Source organism: Toxorhynchites rutilus, chromosome 3, assembly GCF_029784135.1.
Source record: "Toxorhynchites rutilus septentrionalis strain SRP chromosome 3, ASM2978413v1, whole genome shotgun sequence".
In the NCBI taxonomy this organism is placed as follows: Eukaryota; Metazoa; Arthropoda; class Insecta; order Diptera; family Culicidae; genus Toxorhynchites; species Toxorhynchites rutilus.
The window spans coordinates 314,654,685-314,676,417 of record NC_073746.1 but is presented as its reverse complement, the minus strand read 5'-3'; the positions used below and the strand labels follow the sequence as shown (position 1 = coordinate 314,676,417).

The following is a 21,733-nucleotide window of genomic DNA, read 5'->3' as shown; positions in this document are numbered from 1 at the left end:
TTTTGAGATATTAATTATCAAAGATTTCTCTTACTAAAATCGATACTACCTTTTCAAAAGATACACTTGAGTCAAAAAATGAACCATAATGATGTATTCGGAAAAGTTGTTGGAAATTATAAGCAAATTCATAAAATTTCATGAACATGACGGTATAACACGACAAACATATTAAAAGGGATTTTTTACAAACAATAAATTAGAAATATTTTTTTAAATATCTCGAGAATGATTGCACTTAGAAGGAGATTGATGATAACCTTTTTTGTTTTAAATAACATCAGGATTCATAGTTTGTAATTAAAAATGACTGCTAACATACAAAAACTCGAAGTTTCGAAAATTCCTGAAAATTCGATGTTCCACATGTTCCACAAAGTTCGTCAAAAATAATTTTACCATCTTGGGCCCATTTTTTAAATTTTCTACATGACTTCTATTTTGTATGAAAAAATAAAAAAAAATATATTTTGGATATTGCAAATTGAATTTTTATTTTGCAAATAAAAAAAGAGTACTAATTTTGTTTCTCAGTGTATATTTTTTTCATATTTATAATACTCTATAACTCTTTCTAAGACACTATTTCGGTACGACTTATAGTTTTTGAGATATAAATTATCAAAGATTTCTCTTACTAAAATCGATACGCCCTTTTCAAAAGTTACGCTTGAGTAGAAGAATTCCCAATTGCTGTGAAAAACTCATATTTCCTCCAACCCAAACGGAATACACACTTTCATTGGAATCAAAAATACAAGTTTTTTAAATCTGCATTTTTAGGACGATTTCATTTGGAATTACTGTAGTGCCGCAATAACGATTATTTCAGCGATTTACAAAACATATTTCTATTGCAACCGCTATTTGCAAATATAAAACAATACTATTTGCATTTGCAACGAAAAAACCTGTTTTTTTATGTAGAGTTTCAAATAAAAAAAATAATATTTGAGTTTTTTATCAAATACACCATTTATTTTTTTTTGAACAAATGCATAATCTTACACAGTAGATCCTAAACAGTAGGTTCACAGGTAAAAACCTTTCAACGTGTTGCATTTTCAAAAACGTGGTTTTGTTACATAAAAATGACGCCCAAATTAATATCGTACATATTAAGCAGCCTAATAAAATTGGAGTACTGATAGATACCTTTAGAAGTCTTTGATTAGATAAAAATAAGTGCAGTAAAAAAGTATTTTTCGTGAGTGGCAATATAGTTGCCACGGCCTTATAAAGGGTTAACAACTGTACACTGTACAGGATGCTACGTTGACCCACAACGGAATAGCCTCAATGTATGCACTCGTCATCATCCTTTCTCTGTAGGCTGAAGTGTGAACGATTCACAAAAAATATTCGGTTATCCATGTTAACACACAGAAATGAATCCTTCAATTAGCATATTTTCGCATAATGTTCCTTTTCGACAAATTCATCGTTCGACTTCACAATAGGCCTGATTAGCCTTATGTGCCTCTCAGGTTGGAGCAAACGATCTACCTGATCTAAAATGTTTTTCCCCGAGGTAGAAGGTTCTGTTGTTATAATTTAGTATCAGTTCAAACGTCGCACGGATCTATGGGTAGAATAAAAATGACGCTTCCGATGGGCGTTTTCAATCCGTCGAAAACATTTGAATTGTTTGTTTATATAGTTTTTGATAACGCAGATAAAAATAACAATGTGTTAGTTGGAAAGTGATTTTATTTTCGTGAAAACTATATGTGAATGAGTGAAGTCCATACGCTTATGCCATGTGCTCCGTTTCACGGTAGGTTCGTTTGTGGCAGTTAGTGAAAAATTAGTCACCGACCAGCAGTTGTTTTGCCGAATCCGAATATTGTTTTTTAGCGTTTTGCGTTAAGCGTGAGTCATCAATTTCCAAGACGCGGCCAACGTCGTCATGGAAACAAGTGAACAGAAACTAACCTGGTAATAATATTTAGAAACTGAAATACTTTCTTGCACCTTCTTGCGTTGGATAGTGCATAACTGTCAGTGAAAACAGTCCAAAATGATTCGCAGAGAACTATCGTATTCGGTGGATTTTTCCCAAAAAAAAATGTCCACGATTTGTTTTTACGGTGACTTTGTTATAACTGTTTACTATTTACAACATTTCGAGGAACATATTTCTCGATTTTTTCCCATGCCTCCAAAATTGCAGTCATGAGCTCATCTAGGCGTAAATACTTCGAACTATGATCCCCTAAAGGTTTTCGACGATATTTGCGTAAAAATTGTGCAACAGAGCCCCTTTTTGGCGCAACAGATGTAGGCTTTGCTATTCAATTTTAATCATATAATATTTGTCTTGAGTTTTTCAAGCTGTCAACAATTCTTTCCACACCATACAGTTATGAAAATTTTCAGACATTGGTTTTCGAAAAGTAGTCACCAGTGACATGCATTATTATAATTGAAAAAAAAGTTTTGGAACAACTCGATCGAATTTGGTGTGAGGATGTGTCAAGACGAGAGCCTTTCAGCTTCTGGTTTCTGATTTCTGTTGCGTCAAGATAAACATCATCATACCAAGTAATGCAATAATCTATCTCAGTTGTTTTCGATACGCACAATAATCTACGGCAATTTTAGAATACGACCACTTCCACATCGAATGTCGAGAGTAGCACTGGCATAATGACATGTTATAAGAAAATTCAACAGCCTTGCTTAATGTCGTCGTTTGTGTTCAACTTGACCGATCGATCTGACGCTCCTTAGCTCTGACATTGCCTGTAATTAGCATAACACCAATTAAGCAACAACGTTTTATGCGAATGCCACTTTTCGACTAGTACGAGGTGTTTTTTCAAGCATACAATTGCAAATTGTAAAGCAACGCTGATAAATGGAGTTAATTGACATGAATTGACTTTATTTGAAAGATAATTCGTTACCGTTTCATTTGAATATGATTTCCGGCATATGGCTACCTCGGCTGGCTCAGAGAAAGTTCAACTAAAGTTCCTGGTTCTGTAGTGGTCACTAGAGGTGGGCAAAACGGTTCACTTTAATGAACCGTTCAGTGACCAACCGTTCAATTATGTGAACTAGTTCTTTTGAGCAGTTCACTCACTCTTTTGTACAGTGGAGGGATATGCAAGTATAAAAAGTGTGGGATGTTATGTAAGACTGTTCATTCATAAAATGCCGTTTTTATCATTATTCGTCCGATATTGGTTAGAAATAAGTTAGCACAATAGAAAATCAAACTTTGATTTTGAAATTTTGATTTTGTTTGAGTCGTTATTCATTATTTTCAGCATAAACTAGCATTGTGCTGCATTGCTTACGATGTATTGTAATAAATGCTATAGCAAAACTGTACCCAAACCGCGAACGTCCATCTCAAAATTATCGAGCACAATATGATATAATATAAAACAATACTATTTAAATCTTTCCGCTTTCAACTATATTTTCTAGGTGAGGTAGATTTGCATATCAACTTGCTGAAATATTTACCGTGAACTCCAAAATATGAAATTAAAATTTTATTCGATAAATAATTTAAAATTTAACAATCCAATTTAAAACCATCGTATCCTGAAATTTTGCGTTTTTTATGAAAGCGACAATACCGACATATTATTTTTTGTTATTTCATGGGACTATCGTTTGTTTCCATTCGTTAATTTAAGAACTATTTACCTTGCAGCACCATTCATCTATCACTCGTTCGTTTTCTTTCCTCTTATGCACCGCTTACCGTACACAGTTCGTTCTGAACTGCATGCGCAGTTCAGCCAGCGGTCAGTTCGTTCTGAACTGTATTATCAGTTCATCGTTCACTGTACACAGTTCGTTCTGAACTGGATATACAGTTCATTTGAACTGTTGCCCAGCAAAAAAGAACGGCAGTTCGTTCACTCTTTTTGGTGAACTAGTTCTTTTGATCAGTTCATGAACGGTTTGTCCATCTCTAGTGGTCACCATTGGCTGTTACGTTCTGGCCGGTATCGTTGCACCAATATTTAAAGGAAAGCGAACCAATGATTCCACATACCAACAAAGCGCACCAAGCGTCGTCGGGCACTGTGCAATATCTCTGACGATGCGTTTTATCCTGTAAAGTAATAGTGATGCGCAGACGATCCATTGTTGCTCGATTGAACTGCTCCGATGAAAGATTATGTCGACCGTAAAACGAACGAAGAACGCAGTGAGTTTCTCGAACTTAACGGAAATGTGCATTTTCCAAGCGTTGTCATGACACCTTCTATGATGCAAATCACGTCTAAAGTGGAGCCGATCTGGCGTAGTGGTAACATCCATACCTCTCACGCTGAAGATCACGAGTTCAATTCTCACTCCCAACATTCTTCCAAAATTGGAAGTAAAAAGTGACGAACCAGCCAAAAGTGTTGAAAGTCACTATAATACAGATATAAAAAAAAAAAAAATCACGTCTAAACACAAACAAATGACAGATGTGAAGATGGCGCACAGGGAGGATCTTCGTAGCCACATTGGCGTTCGCTTCGCTATCGATCGTGCGTTCAAAATTCAGGACTCTGAATTGACCATCTTTGTCTTATTATAGAATAAATAGGTCCTCGCAATAATCATCAGGGATTCGATTCATACAAGCTCTGCTGCTTGCAACAAGATACATCGGACTGTTGTGCTATTAATAACACAACACACTGTCTCCTCTGTCCGGCCTAATTGGACAATGGAACAGAAGAAATACTCTTATGCCTAAATGGATACTGTGTAATTAACCATGTGTGAAGGTACGATAAACATGTAACATGTACACGATTAAATGCGGCGCTGTTACAGCTGAAATGCTAATGAGCCTAAATATTTAAGCCAATGAGATAAAAAAAATTGCGTGTGGTGTTGTCAACCCAAAGTTCAGTATCCCTACCAGAATACCATAACAATTTCTCCTAGAACTTGATTTTACCAACATTTCCAAGGAACTTGGTTTGGAACAGTTGAAACGATATTCCTCACATTATTTTAATACTTTTTGAGATACGATAACATAGAGAAAATTTTTCATGTCTCTTGATTTGTTTTCCGAACTGAACAATTATGAGAACCTTGTTCAAAACATCCACATCTGCCTGTACGGTTAAAGGATACCGGCCTCGCGGGAAGCACTAAGACACACAGCCCAAATAATAGTACATAGGCGAGAGCCGAATTCTCTCACCACATTTTGGTTCGGGGGGACCTTCCTCCGAATTGACGAACTGTTACATCAAGCAGTATTCCAGCAACCAGAATGACAGACGGAGCGGAGGACACGATTCCGGCAGTAAGCAATTCAATAAAATAGTTTCCACTTCTTAATGCAGGAGTGTGTGTAACTCACATTCCGGAAGCTCATCGCCGAACCCCCCCAACGCGGAAGGACCAAGAAGAAAGAGTGGAAAATCCATACAATGAAACAGTGAAAAGCTGGAAAATCTTTCAAAAGTCACACACTTTCGCTTTCTTGTCGTAGGCCATGCGGGTTAAATAACCTCGTTCTCATTTCGGGGTCGGATTAAAGGTGCTTAGTTGCTAGTTGCGGTGGCGGAGTTAATATCGGTAGATTAGTGAGCTGGAAATATGCCAGTGGACCCGTGTAATCCTCGTGCTGTTCAAACAAACCAGTGCGAACCAGTTGGCTAAAGCTATGATTGAGATGGAAATAGCGACAAGCATCCCCTAGAGAGCTTACTCCCCGGTAGGATTATGCCAGCGCCGATCCCTTCACAACGTTATCCAACCTATGTGAATGTTTTTTGCAAGTTTTATTCGTTTAGTGACATTTCGACGTATGCACAACCACCAGAGGCCAAAGTGTGATTTATCAGCTGCATCCAGTGCCGCATTTTTTCTTGTTCCTTCAAAAACTGTGGTCTTGTCTCGTTCGTTTTTGGGAGGATATGTCTCTGGGCTTGGCAATACCCATCCTCTAGGGTTGAATATCGTGCAGGGTACAAGTAGAGCAAAAAAGAGGGAGGCGAAAACTCGCGAAACAAATAAAGAAAATAGCCATCGAAAACTATGAATATTGTGCAAGAGCTTAGCGAGCTGTGTCGGAAAAAGCTCTCCAGCCTCGGCGTACGGTTTTCCATCAGTTGAGAGCGAACTTTCCGTGATTTGTGGTAAACTACCCGTACTAATATCGCTATCCATCCACTGCCATCCACCAAAAAGCACAACACAGAAAGCATTCAACCAAAAATTGCAGAGCTATAATCGGAACGCTTCAAGACATTTAGTTTTCAACTTTTTTTTTGTTACCGATGAGTACAATGTTTGCGTATCTTCAATTTTAATTGTGTTTTTTTTCTATTTCCACAGGCGTATCGCCAGTAACGTTCCGGACATCGGAGTGCAAATCGACGTATTTGACGAACAGCGAGAATGCGACGAGTCACAGAGCCTGCAAGGGCCCGATGGAATAAATTTAAACTCACATCTTGATGTCTTTTATGCGATACTGCGACAGGTAAGTTTGGTTCGGAGAATTTAAGGCAGTCTTTGATGTTCAGCCGACGTGACACAATCATCGGCTGAGGGGTTAATGAATGGATTCGATCTCGGACGGGGAAATACAATTGCCGAAGTCGTTCCGAGAATGACAAATCGAAGCTCGCTTTGTTTCGATTGATTGTATGTCGATATCAGTGAATGTATTTCTTTTTTCGATTCGGTTATTCCAAAGAAAGGACATCAGATGAATTTAAGTCCAACATTGGCGATAAAAATATGGGGAAGTTGCATCAAGGATGAATTAAAACTGTGGATTACTATTTCATTTTCTTCTTAAATCAAAGTGCAGTATATGCTAAGAATATAACAATTACATTTTGGTAAGTTTTTGCAATCAATCCCATTGACAATTTCGTTACATTTATTTGAAAATGGAAATGTTATGAAAATGAATTGTATGCATGAAAAATACGGAAAAAAATTTCCAGTTCATAAAGAAATATTATGGCTTCATTCATTTCCATATTTTCATCACACAAGACCTCTCCGCTTACTCTTAGAATGTTTAGAAGGCTCCCATTTAAATTGTTTATAACTTTTATTTATTCAAAATGATTCTACATCCCATTAAGAGATTAAATCTTCTTCATAATATCACGTCAATACACCCGGTTCTTAGCAGCCTTCCTCTAACATCGGGCTACATCAGTTCTTTCTAAGTCCTGCTCGACCGATTCGGTGAGAACACTACCTTTGTGGAACTATTGTCCGGCATTCTAGCAACATGTTCAGCCTTGGCGACTTACGAGATACCGAGCCTGTAGATCACTACCGGTCGTATCAGAAATTTGTAAATGGTACACTCCGTACGGAGTTGTAGTTTGTTTGGCCTTAGGGATTTGTGAAGCCTATAATAAACACAACTTCCGTTGGCATCTTCGAACTATACGGCTCTTGTCGGTCGCATGTGTTTTTTCGCATCTGTCTAAGTCGTTGGTGGAGCAAATAAAGTGACTGGGCTTGTTGGAAATGGTACCCAGCTTGTTAAAACTCACACTTCGCATAACACCATCCAGCGATTCGTGGAAAGCTCTGCTCGATCATGATAGTCCAAGCTACGGTCGTTCGATGGAATCATATGCGGATTTGAAATCGACAAAGATGTGGTGCGTAGAAACTTGATTCTCGTCGTAGTTGGTACCCAGCTTCCCCTGCCGTTTTGTACCATTTACTTTCAGTGTCATTTCAGTCAATATTGAATATTTAAAGCTTGAATGACCGAAACTTGCACAATGAGAATGATTTGCTACTGCCAAGCGTCATTCAGTGTGTTCTTTGTGCAATTTCGCTGGTTCAGGTCAAACACAGAGAGCAACTACGAATTGTACAGTCTACCCAAGCTCAAGCTCATTTGCTTTCAGTGTCATTTCATTGCGGACTGTAGAGAGCTGCCTGTTTAAACCAATTTCGGTACTCCTTTCTCCGCCAGGAACTTCTTCAGTCGAGCATAAGAATACTAGCCATCTGCACGGATAAGTTTGGACGAATTACAGAACTAAGTCTGCATCATGTTGGCATATTCTACTATCTTCTCGGTGACGTCCGACTTTCTGATCAACAAATACCGTATGCGTAGACTGACCAAACGTACCGTTTTGAACGATAAAGTACCGTTTTTTCGAGTATTTTTGATTGTCCTGTCTTTTTATCATTTTGTACCGTATTTTGAGTATAAAAAATATTTGTATAGCTGTCCTGGTTTATATAGATTAGTGATCTTTCAAACATTTATTGTCCTTGTTTAGAGAGACGCTATATCTGTAACTAGAATTGCTGCTAATTTTGATGATCCTATTAACGTTTGCATTAAAAAGATGGACTTTTTTCGAATGGTGGTAAAAAAACTAAGGCAGATAATTGAGTTCGATTAATTTCCCATGGAAGGTAATTATATTAGCTTACTTGCAAAAAAAATCTACGCCCTTGCGAGCGTCCTTCTGGCAGTTAATCGGAACATTCGCCATTGTGGACGAAAGCATGTATGTAGGCATGTTTTTGAGTTCTTTCTTCGTTTTATTTATCAATTCCTTTTCAGTTTTCACAACAAAATCTTTGGAGTAGATCTTACGCTTCAGATTTGCCTAGAAATTCTCGATGGGACGCAGCTGGGGGACGTTGGGCGGGTTCTCCGACTTGGGTACCACATCGATATGCAGCCGCTCCATCTCTGTTTCAGCGGATTATCCGAAGCGAGGTCTTACTTAACGGCACTATTGGCCTCTGAGCCCAAAAATGTGGATGCCACTTGACTATACGAACACTTTTTCCTTCCGCTAATGCAAAGTCATTGCCTGCAGCTCCGAGACTAGTGAGACCAGTGGACGGGACTTCCTTCCGCTTCCTGACATGTATGTCCATGTTCGCCAGGTACTTTTTCACTGTTTAGACGGTTGCACCGACCTCCCGGCCAAGCGCACACAGCGATGTAGCCACTTTTCCCTCGATCTTCCTTTCGGCATCCTTTGGAGCTTCTTGTCGCTCAGGGTCGTCGACCATCCGGAACCGGGCTTTTTTTCGATGCTCTGATTGTTGTCCAGTAGACCCAAGATGTTGTAGATACCGGAACGGGCGTCCCACGCTATGTCCGTTTACGACGCGGCGGGGTACCGTTCTTTGAACACGCACACTTCTGAACGGCTTAGCTTCACTGTTCACTGCCATCACGGTTAAAGTTCGACTGATAGAGCTGTAAATTTTTTTCTGCTGACTCATGGGTTACTATGATTGATGCTGCATGGGTAGTTTCGTCAGTGCGTGTGAAGGTAAACCCATGAAAAATTTTTGTCCACTTTTTTTTATTTCAAACGTTACTATTCTTATGTTGAAAAAGTATTTTTGATTGGTGAGGTGTAAAGTGTTCTCAAAAAATATAGAGACATTGGAGCACAACTCTTCACGCGTTTTTTTATGATTAATTGTAAAGATCGCTGGGGGTAGTGGGATTGCAAGCAAGCAGAGCCTTTGGTATTGGGTGACTGCCAATCCAAGGGTAGCCAATGTACCCAGGTACCCAGAGCGCCAAATTTTAAAATGTCGACGAAAAGCTTGAGGTCCAATCGTTTTCGATAAAGATTTTATTCGTTTCCCGAAATGAACTTTATATGTGTGACATCAGAGAAACTGCCAAATGCTTGTTAGTTGGAGCGAGAACGAGTATTAGAAATTGTGAATGGCTTATTTATACCCAATGTTTTTTCATGCATAATTTGTTCTGGATGTTTTCGTTAGAAACAAATTGCGTGTTCTTGGTCGACGCCCAGGTACATTGAAATTTAGACTTTCTAGTAATTCAGCCGACTGTACTCGTTGCGGAATTCAGTCATTAACAGAAGAAAGCATTGCAAATTTTCGGCGTTCTTTTAGTGCTTGGAGTATTATGAGCATGCAGTGTGCTTCATATGAAGGAAGTGGAAAAGAGGTCCAGTTCAGTTTACGAAGTGCAAATAGAAGAAACTGTTTCTGGACTGATTCAATCCGTTCTTCATGTACGACCCTATTTTTGCAATATCCTCTCCTCTCTTCATAGTGTCCATATAAACGAACGCTGCATTTTCAGTTCAAGCGAGCGCTTTATGCACGCACGCAGTGGTATATAAAAAATATACCTCACGACTCCACTCGATCCTCGGTGTAGAAAGCACAGAAATTTACAGAGCAAATGTACAAGGAAATGGCTATTCTTCCAATTCTTATTAATTTAAACCATTTGTGAATTAGGGTAATGCATAACATTCGCAGAGAATTTCCAATTTTTCCATTAGGGTACGCAAATCGTTATCCGTTCATCCGTCAACATACGTTGACAGCAAAAAATAATTATCTATATATATATATATATATATATATATATATATATATATATATATATATATATATATATATATATATAAATGTATTTCTGTCTGTCTGTCTGATTCTTATGGACTCGGAAACTACTGAACCGATCGACATGAAAATTTGTATGTGGGGGTTTTTGTACCGGGGAAGGTTTTCGTGATAGTTTGAGACCCCTTCTCCCTCTCTAAGGGGGGCTGCCATACAAATGAAACACAAATTTCTACATTGCTGGAGATTTAATTAACCAAATGAAACGAAATTTGGCATGTGGAGGTTTTAGGGTGCAATGAATGATTCTATGGTGGATAGATACTCCTCCCCCTCTCTAAGCCCCCCCCTGCCATACAATTGAAACACAAATTTTTGCATTACTCGAGAATTAATCAAGCAAACGAAATCAAATTTGGCACGTGAAGGTTTTAGGATGCAATAAATGTTTTTAGGGTGGTTCAATACTCCTCCCCCCTCTCTTAGGGGGGCAGCCATACAAATGAAACACAAATGTCTACATTACTTGAGAATTAATCAAGAAAATGAAACCAAATCAGGCATATGGAGGTTTTAGGGTGCAATAAATGTTTTTGTTGTAGTTAGACACTCCACCCACCTCTCTAAGAGGTGGAGCCGATCTGGCGTGGAGGTAACACCCATACTTCTCACGCTCAAGATCACGAGTTCAATTCTCACTCCCGACATTCTTCCAAAATGGAAGGTAAAAGTGACGAACCAGCCAGAAGCTTTGAAAGTCACTATAATACAGAAAAAAAAAAAAAAAAAAACCTCTCTAAGAGGGGGCTGCCATACAAATGAAACACAAATTTCTACATTACTCGAAAATTAATCAAGCAAATGAAACGAAATTTGGCATGTGAGGGTTTTAGGGTTCAATAAATGATTCTATGGTGGTTAGATACTCCTCCCCCCTCTCTTAGGGGGGCAGCCATACAAACGAAACAAAAAAAAATTCTACATTACTCGAGAATTAATCACGCAAATGTAACCATATTAGGCATATGGAGGTTTTAGGGTGCAATAAATGTTTCTATGGTGGTTAGACACTCACCCCCCCCCCCTCTCTAAAGAGGGGCTGCCATACAAATGAAACACAAATTTCTGCATAACTCGAAAACTAATCAAGCAAATGGAGCCAAATTTGGCATGTGAAGATTTTAGGGGGCACGAAACGTTTCTATGGTGAATAGACACTCATCCCCCCTCTCTAAGGGGTGAAAAGGAGAGGGGTCTGTCTTTATCATATAATATTTTCTGTATCAAACATTTATTCCAAGTAACGGAGAAACATGTTATTTGCAAGTGGTTGAAATATCTTGAACGAGAATTATGTCTGAAAATAATCTGATATTATAATGATTGGTTTTGGTAGAAGTACTAAGATTTTTTGAGTAAAAAGTAAATTCAACGGGGTCGATTAGAAGATCAATCAATGAACAGTTCTACGATTGGACTCATGAGCTTGCGTTTAGTAAGAAAACGTGAATGTTTGAAGGTATTGATAACAAAAAACTAATTTTGGGCGGCACGAAGTTTGCCGGGTCAGCTAGTTAACGATAAAACTCTTCCATAAAAACTTGACATGTTTCTTGATCTGGCACCCTTACTGAGGGACGTTATCTTGACGTAGGACTAGTTGATTGAGATAAAATACTGGAGGTTGAGGCTCTTCAAACTATGCAATTTTTTTTCAGAATATTGCGTTGGAGTACGTTGAAAAATGAAAAGCTAGTCTAATAGAAACATAACAGCCTTATATTAAAGTCCATTCCGATTCAAAGTAAGTTTCTGCATTACTAAATATAGCATCTAAGAATGTTTGATTGTTTGGACTTATTCTCGGTTTTATTCATTCAATAAATTTAAAAAAAAAATATAAAATATTTAAATATAAATGTGAAAGATTTTTTTATTTGCGTGTTCCGTTTTTATTCCTGAACAATTTGGTCAGCCTACGTATGCGACATAAACACCATTTGGTAGTGTGAATATTTGAAAACATTTAGCATCTTTTTTAACAAAGAAAACTCATTTATTCCTCTAGTAGACTTAGTATTGGACTTAAAACTAAGTCAATCGTCGATTTAGTTATTAGCAATAACCGTTTCAATACGCTTCCGGAGGAAATCCTTGGAGATAGTTGTCTTTTTTTCAGGTCCAAAACTCTCCAAGAGCAGCAGAATTTCGTGGTGTGGACTATCGGCGATGGGTTGGGCAACTGACATGTCGTGGTGATGACTCCGGATCTGGCGTCTTCGGGTGACTTCGGTGGAAGGTCGCAACCTCTGCGTCGTCCTTGCCGGATAACGAGTGGAGTGTGACGAGAAAATCGTGATAATTGGCCTGCGAAACTCATTAGCCTTAGCCTCCGGTTAGCCTTTCCAGCTCAGGACGCTCTTTTCGCTGGTCTTTGGCGTTTAGCTGAGCAACTCGCTGTTTCAGCCGGTTTCGCCGCTTAATTACGATATCTTGTATAAAACTTTGATGACTTCGATCGATGTGCATGTTTCCGCTGTCGAAACCCAAGATCGCTCAACTCCTTTCGAATCATTCTATCCTGTCATTCAGTAAACAAAATATTGAAAATCTAGTTTTCGTTTTATCAAAGATACTAAATAGTAACAAATTTATCTCCTGTATCTCCTATTGCAGTAACGAAATACGAGGTTTGTTCAAAAAGTATCGCGACTTTCAAATTTACGCGGGTTACGTATATTCGATCCTAGATTATGTTGTGGAATTGTGTTGGTACTCATGTCTCTCACTTATGCTAACAAGTACGGCTATTTTGAATGTTCAGTTAATTTTTGACAACTGCTTTTCTTACACGTGTTTTGATTCATTTTCGATTTTTGCCTATGGCAAAAAATGGGAGGTTCTACATCATCCGCCATATTTTCTGAGACATTGCTCCTTCAGATTATTATTTGTTCCGGTCCATAACGTCGGAGAAATCAAAGCTTGGTTTGATAACTGGATCGCCTGAAAAAAACAGACAGCGTGGAATGCGTGCATTGCCCGAAAGATGGGCTAAGGTTGTGGCTTCCGATGAAGGATACTTTGAATGAATTAGTAAAATGAAGACGACTTACTTATAAAAAAGACAATTACGCCAGGGGCTAGAAATTTTCAAAAAACTTATGGAATATTCAAGTAATTTTCCCAAAACATGATTTTCTAATAATTTATTCACCAATTATACCATGCAGCATCTTTCGAAAAGCGGCAACAGAGGATCCGAACCGAATCGGTAATATGGTGATGGCAACGGCTACTGCAACCGCAGCGGAATTATTTTTCACCTTCAGTTTTCAATCGAAGAACACAACTCTGCACTTTGATGCCACTTTTTACCCGGAAGCAATGCCTGAATCCGCAAAAATTGAATGATCGATCAGAAAAAGTCGCCGAATAACCCGAAACATCACTAAATTCAGACAAGCGCTCTCCCGGTAAAAAATATAGAAATCAATTAATAATGAATTCCAAATTTTTATTTATTTATTCAAATACAGTAGAACCCCTATTATCCGCGAGCAGTTGATCCGCGGTGTGGATTACCCGCGGAAGCGAGTTCCGTAGTAATTCTATAGAGTAGTAATTCTATTAACATGGACACACCTTCTAACGTGCAATCAAATTTTACCACTTCTGGTTTAACGACAATCCTCATCCTCGGAACCATGGCTGGGTCCACGCCTAGCGAATACGCATTTTTTGGTGTACTACCCTTCACATTCTCTGGATACCACGCCTCAGATGATTATTTGTTACTGTTAATTATTTGTTAATTCCTGTTGAGAAAGAAATTTACATTGTAGGTAGAGGTCATTGAGGAAATAGATATGTAGAACTTCGTCTATTTTTTTTTTTTGTTTCAAAGTTTATCGCAATGATAGATGAACGTTGAGTTAATGGAAACCCAATTTGTGGTAATAAAAATTCGCGGGGTATCAATGTTTTTGTATTTTCAGTAGAGTCAATGTAAACTCCGTTGTGTACCAGGAAGATGTCGTTTCGTTGACAATGCCGCATCGTTTCATTTGTTCCGTCTCATGCATTATCACTACCCAACAATGATACGTTCAATCGCTGGATCCGAATCCTCTAGACTTTTCCTTTTGGAAATTTCTCGCAAGCCAAGGTTGGTACGAAAAGGTACAGGCCATTCGACGGGAATGGGAGAAGTTACCAGAGGAACATATACGGGCAGCCTATTAAAGGGTGTGTCACATCAAATTGCATCACGGAAAAAACGCTGTAGAAATTTAATTTTTAGGAATTATATCTTCAGCTTTCGCTTATAATGAGATAAGAGTGTATAGATCACGTTGGCCATGCTTTACTGTCAATTTTTCGTAAATGTAATTAATAATTGGAAAAATGTCGTCGAACGAAAAAGAGCGTCGTGAATTAATCCTGCGCACTCATTTCGAGAATCCGGAGTTGTCACATCGGGACATCGGTAAGATGCTGGGAATCGTCCAATCCACGGTCAGCAGAGTACTAAAACGATACTTCGAGAACCTAACCATCGACCGGAAGGTGAAGAACGGCAAAAATGGATGCTCCGTCAGTGAAAAAGATCACAAGCGCGTAGTTAAGCAGTTTAGACGTGATCCGAGAAGTTTGGTCCGGGATGTCGCCAATAAGCTGAATTTGTCAAGTTCATTCGTCCAGCGAACCAAGCAGCGGGATGGCCTGCGTACATACAAGGTTCAGAAGGCTCCTAACAGCGACGAAAGGCAAAACATGGTGGGGAAGACGCGAGCCCGGAAGCTGTACACCGAAATGCTGACGAAGCCGCATTGCCTGGTAATGGACGACGAAACCTACGTCAAAGCGGACTTTCGTCAGCTGCCGGGCCTATTGTTCTTCTCCGCAGAGGACAAATTCAGCGTTCCAGAGGAGATTCGCAAGTAGAAACTATCCAAGTTTGCCAAAAAGTACATGGTGTGGCAAGCGATCTGCGCTTGCGGAAAGCGGAGCGCCCCCATCGTGATGACCGGCACGGTAAACGGGGAGGTTTGCCTTAAGGAGTGCCTACAGAAGCGCTTACTACCACTATTGAAGCAGCACGAGGGCCCGACCATCTTCTGGCCGGATCTCGCTTCGTGCCACTATTCAAAGGACGTGTTGGAGTGGTACGAAGCCAACGGGGTCACCTTCGTGCCAAAGGAAATGAACCCGCCCAACGCGCCGGAGCTTCGCTCAATAAAGAAATATTGGGCGATTTTGAAGCAGGCCCTCCGGAAGAACCCAAAAGTTGTCAAATCGGAACCTGACGTTGTACAGAACCTTATGGACGGGGTAAAGAGGAAGGTGCGAGCATACGGGCTTGGGCTCGAAGTATGAATAAGAAGAAAATGCCAAAAGTTGTTTAATAGTTTTTATTTTACTGTCTAAAATTTTCAAAAGGATCGGTCTACTGGGCGAATTTCTACAGCGTTTTTTCCGTGATGCAATTTGATGTGACACACCCTTTATTCCTTTGTACCTTGTCTTTTGGCTGTACTTCGCGCAAGAGATCGAAGATCGGATTTTTTTCTTTAAAAGCTATAAGAAGAATGCTGCGCCATTACATTTTCAAATCAGTCACCATGTTTACAGACCTCAATGTTAATCTCATTCACAGGTCGCCGGTACGCCACAAGAGATACCATTCCTCAGCATACTCCAGCACCTGCTACAGATCGATCCGAAGGAGCCGATCAGCGACATCATCTGGGACACCGCCGAAACGCTAGTGCACCGCGCCACCCTGCTAGAAAACAAGGAAGCCTCCGTACGCCTGCTACGTGCTCCCAGCATACAGAAACTATCCTGTCCCCACTGTCGGAACGACATCACTAGCCCTACCCGGCGGCAATCGGTTGGTCCCCAAACACCAGGACCAAACAGCACAAGTTCGGGTCACTCATTTACAGGACCTCTTGCGCCAGCACCCCCGCCGCCGCCACCACCTCCTCCTAACTTGGCACCTCCCCCTCCTCCACCGCCACCTCCCTGTGCACCCCCGCCACCACCACCCCCAATGGCACGAGGTCCCGGAGCCCGCGGTGGGCCTCCTGTACCACCAGCACCACCCGCACCACCTGCCCCAAATCTGCTGTCCGTGAAAGCGAACGAACTTGCGCGACCAAAAACTCCCGAGGCACAGATCGAGGTGATCAAACCTCTTCCCCAGCAAGAGACACCAATACCGCGGGCCAAGATGAAAACCATCAACTGGAACAAAATTCCCCCACAGAAGGTGATCGGAAAGCCAAACATTTGGTCCATAGTGGCGGACACCCACCAGGGCAGTCCGATGGCCGATCTCAACTGGGACGAGATGGAGGGTCTGTTCTGTCTTCAGCAGAGCCAAGGGTCGCCCAAGCTGGGTCGTGAAAACAGCGGCTCCGACACGCTGGAACGCAAATCACGCAAGGAGAACGAAATCACACTTCTGGACGGAAAGCGTAGCCTTAACGTCAACATATTCCTGAAACAGTTCCGCTCGTCCAACGATGACATTATCCATCTGATACGCCAAGGTGAACACGAGGACATCGGTTCGGAGAAGCTGCGCGGTCTGTTGAAGATTCTACCCGAGGTTGACGAACTTGAGATGCTCAAGTCATTCGACGGAGACAATAATAGACTAGGGAACGCGGAGAAGTTTTTGCTGCAACTTATACAAGTGCCTAAGTAGGGTTTTCAGTCTTTCTCTGAATGTATGCTGGAACTAATCATGTTGTATTTTCCCCGAAACAGTTACAAGTTACGAATCGAAAGTATGTTGTTGAAGGAAGAATTTAAAGCGAATCTGATTTATCTGGAACCGAATATCAACGCAATGCTTTATGCGAGTGAAGGTAAGTCCCTACTATGGCAACGGAAAGAGCCTGAAAAATGAACCTAACGTCTCCTCGTTTCAGATCTGATGAACAACAAATCTCTCCAGGAGGTGCTATACATGGTGGTAGTTGCGGGCAACTTTCTCAACTCGGGTGGATACGCTGGGAACGCAGCCGGTGTGAAGCTTTCCTCTCTGCAGAAACTGACGGACATCCGAGCTAATAAGCCGGGAATGAACCTGATCCACTTTGTGGCGCTACAGGCGGAGAAGAAAAATATCGAATTGCTCGAATTTCCATCTCAGATGACCACGCTGGAGAACGCCACCAAGTATGGAGGGAAATAAACTTGGGATTCACTGGGTGTAATCATGATTTCCTTTACAGAACGACCGTTGAGCAGATAAGTAACGAAATTAATGCAATCGATAGCCGAATTAAGAAGATTAAGCGGCAGATTGAGCTCCCGAAGACCGAGGAGGACATCAAGTATCAGATGGTGGATTTCATCACAGCCGCCGAGCGAGACGTTCAAATGCTGCAGCGAGCGATGAAGGAACTGGAGGGGATGCGCCTACTGCTGGCCGATTTCTTCTGTGAAGATGTTGCCACATTCAAGATGGAGGAGTGCTTCAAAACATTCCACAATTTCTGCGAGAAGTTCCAACAAGCTGTGAAGGACAACACGAAACGTCGGATGCAGGAGGAACAAGCCCAACTCCGGCGAAAACAGCGAGAAGAGCAGCTCGCCATAAAACGAAGACAATGTAAGATGAGACGCGTTACGCTTCTGGGGGTTGTAATTCACAATTCATGGACAATTTCAGCTAATCAACCAGGAACGCCCGTTTCGGATTCTGAAAACAGTCTACTGCTGGATCAGTCCCAGTACGATATGCGATACAGTCCAGCGATGTCTCGACGACGGATAGGATCGTTCACCAGCAACGGAGATCCGGTAATGATGCGGGAAGAATGTGCCTCCCCGGACATAACCCCTAACGGTAGTCTTCGGAGGCGTCGAAGTCGGGTCCTGTCCGAGGAGGATGAAGGTAGCCTGATGGACTTCCTGCGGTCGTCCGGCCACGAGAATGGCAGTCGAGAGAGGAAATCCGTCTCGTACGGCGGCAGTCTCGATCGATCGTGGGCTCGCCGGGCCCGCTCCGGGAGTAGTAGTAAGAAACGACCGGATCTGCTCAATGTAGACTTTGGTACTGACAGAGAACGTCCGAATTCGCCTTCGCCGCTAGCCGAATCGAAGCCACTGCCAGTGGAAGAAAACAAACCGAGGTATACTATAAGCTTGATTTTTGTTTCATGGTTTATTTGTGTGTGTGTGTGTGTGTGTGTGTGTGTGTGTGTGTGTGTGTGTGTGCGTGTATGGGTTCTATCTCTTTTGAAGTAAGTGACTAACCGGAAAACTCCTCCTTCCATAAATTTGGGCACTAATAATTCTCCCTCCAAGGGAAGTGGTCTCTACTTCAAGATGAGATTAGCGCTACTGTCCTAATGTTTGCCGTTCTCGAATGCTTATCGGAATAGAATTTCCAGGGAATGGCGCCAGAAGATCGAGTCGTGGCTACAGGCGAACGAAGCGGACGAAAAGCAGAACGATGACTACAAGATGAAGAGGAAGCTACTGACGGTGAATCGCCGATCGTATGAGACTGACAACGAGAGCGATCGGGGCAGCAAACTGGATCCGCTGCCAGAGGAGAAACCACCCTCGCTGACATCACCGGAGCCGAATCCTTCGGACCAGCCGTTGGCTACAAGCTACAAGCGCGTCTATCCGGACTGGAAGCCATCGAGTGCGATCGAGAAGACTGACGTTGTGGGAACCATGGAAGCTATCGCAGGTAATGTACAGAACCCCGCGCAGTCACTCATGTTTTTCGCACCATGCTCACGCATTCTGGGTCACCGGTGACCCTGCTTTCCATTTTGAACACATCATTTGTTGAGTCTACTGAAAAGTTCCTATTTATATATTTGGATGTAAATATAAGTTGAATAGTATTTAAGTAAAAAACTACATTCATTCATTTGTTCATGGCAATCGTTATAAGAATCATATTTGGAAAATTTTGGTGTTCTCTTTCATGAATCATCTTAAAGCTATCCATCACGCAGTCCGAAATCACCTACCATAGATACACATCATCCTAAAATCCAGCATATACTATTTCTCCTTGGTCCCCGTAACTTATAACATACTGAAACCTCAATAGAAAAATACTAGGAGGAGCCTCTCGCAGTGGCCGAAGAATTAATGTTTTTTTTTCGCAAACACAAATCATGACAATTCTCTTCTGTTTAACATCTGCGCGTCAATACAAGCTTTGTACCTTGTATGCTTGCTTCGTGCATAATCTGAGAATGGACTATGAAGCGAATACAAAAAGCTGAGGTTGAACTGATGAATCTCCCATGATGCAATTATATTTTGTCCCACCAGCATCATTATTACACCTTTCCTCACCACTTCAATCTATCGCCGGCAAGGCACTAAACAATGTGTGCATGTGATGCAGAAATACAGTGGTATTCTCCACCGGACACCTCCACCGGATTCTCCACCGAACATCGACGCAGTGCTTTGGTACAACATACAGAGGTTTTGCTCGATACAAAAGAGGAATGGAAGATATGGCGCACTGTTCAGTTCCTGAAGAGAAGAGTCGCAAGCCCCATGCCCAAAATTCAAAAAGAAGACCCAAAATCGCATCACTGTGTGTGTTGGATCGATAGCACGAGGCTCAAGGTTCTCCTGTGGAAACCTCTGGTCCTCAGGAGGCTTGAACGATGAACGTCTGGATGTTGAACTCAACACTATCCTTTATAAGGCAAACAGGCGTGCATCTCGCAGTGTTGCTGTGTTCGATCGTGGTACTTGATTGGACCATTTTAATAAGTTCACCATTAGAGTTAAATTCGACTGGAACACAGCGGATACAAACGGTGGACATTACTGTACGAGAAGTGTTGCAAAAACGTTCATACTTTGGAAGACCCCAACAATACCCTCGATCGGAGGAACGATGTGACTGGCAGTAATGATTCAACTGAGATGAAGCGGTTTGGGGGTTCCGAAGGCTAGCAAACGTTGAAATGTTTTATCGAGGTACTTGATTGGACCATTTCAATAGATTTCCCAGTAGAATTAAATTCGATTGGAAGTGTTTCACGTGTGAATAGTTCGCTACAATAATGCCATCACCATATTCAAACTCAGGGCCGGCGTGACTGATGATCCGTGGCATAAATGGTTCGAAAAAATTGAAATTTCCACGCCTGAAAATTTTCGACACACCACATTTTAGTCAGTTTCAAATCCCTATATGCTACGAACGACCTATGAAGGATCAGGGACAAACACAGATTGTACGGAGAGCAGATTTATCCAGACATCGACAAACGGTGTACGTGTAGATCTCAGGCTACTTATCGGTGTTGTTTGAGAAGGAAGTCGTCGACAAAACGGTGACCTGTGAGCATGATGCAATTTCGCAGCAAAAGCGGACCGCTTCAAAGCACACATGTAGGACTTGCCAATTAGACGGCCGACTTACGAAAGACGACTGTATTCAGCATTAGGATTGGGCGATCCTGGATCGATATTTAGAAGATCGATTTTTTTTTTCATTGTGATTTTCGATTTTTTGGATCGATTCATTGTTTTTGTGGTGAATTTTAAAAAATGTGGTGAATCGATTTTTTTTATCTGATTTTTTTTTTCGATGCGCTTGGAACATTATTTCAATACTTTACCGCACAAAAACTTCTAAAGGTATCTGGCAATACTCCAATGTTATATAATCTTATATATAAAATTCTCGTGTAACGATGTTCGTGGTTGAACTCCTCCGAAACGCTCGAACGATGAGAATAAGACGTAAACTATATGTGATACCGCTAGAGTACCAATTACCATATGTTTAATACCGATTAGGGTGGCCCTATGCAAAAAAAATCTAAATAATTTTGATTTCTATTTTTCCTCAAATTTGGCATAAAACTATATATAACCTCAAAGGTTCACCCCCATCTCCTATTTTTAACCGCTATTTTATTATTTTGGTATACATAATATTCAAATAATCGACCCGTAGGTTGTTTTCCAAAGAGAGCGAATTTATTGACGTAGTTAAATGACATATGGCGCGTTCACTTCATTGAACATTCATCCTCACATGCGCCAATAACCTTAATTCGGCTAAAGCCATGCGTATTGCCAGCGAGCTGGAGAACTTTTTGAATAAACATAATGAATTATTGAAATTCTTCATATCATACATGCTCGGTTTGCAAGGTGACGATCACGTAATTTTCATCACGCGAGAAAATGTGATTTGAAGAAGAAACAACAATCTGGAGTTCATCGTTGACACCCACCGTTCAAACGACACTCTCCATCTTCTTCTTCAATGGTAATAATGTTTCTAATGTTCCTAACGTTCACCATTTCAACGTAGAATGACTTGCGAACGATATAGAGGTAGAGAGCGAACGACTGCGATTCTAAACAATCAGAA

At 41.0% G+C, this 21,733-nt stretch overlaps 1 protein-coding gene across 4 annotated transcripts in view; it reads left to right on the top strand.

The window, feature by feature from the left end:
- The window catches only part of LOC129774885 (inverted formin-2), a 215,366-nt gene that overhangs the window by 181,047 nt on the left and 12,586 nt on the right, over positions 1 to 21,733 (top strand). For 2 of the 4 annotated variants that reach the window (XM_055778929.1, XM_055778930.1), the window contains 7 exons: positions 6,319 to 6,466; positions 15,995 to 17,049; positions 17,116 to 17,216; positions 17,280 to 17,529; positions 17,586 to 17,965; positions 18,026 to 18,488; positions 18,741 to 19,057. In XM_055778929.1, coding sequence (XP_055634904.1) covers positions 6,319 to 6,466; positions 15,995 to 17,049; positions 17,116 to 17,216; positions 17,280 to 17,529; positions 17,586 to 17,965; positions 18,026 to 18,488; positions 18,741 to 19,057 — 2,714 coding nt within the window. Of the gene's footprint in view, positions 1 to 1,721; positions 1,778 to 6,318; positions 6,467 to 15,994; positions 17,050 to 17,115; positions 17,217 to 17,279; positions 17,530 to 17,585; positions 17,966 to 18,025; positions 18,489 to 18,740; positions 19,058 to 21,733 lie in introns of those variants that run through there. The other 2 variants (XM_055778932.1, XM_055778931.1) reach the window with 2 other exon arrangements.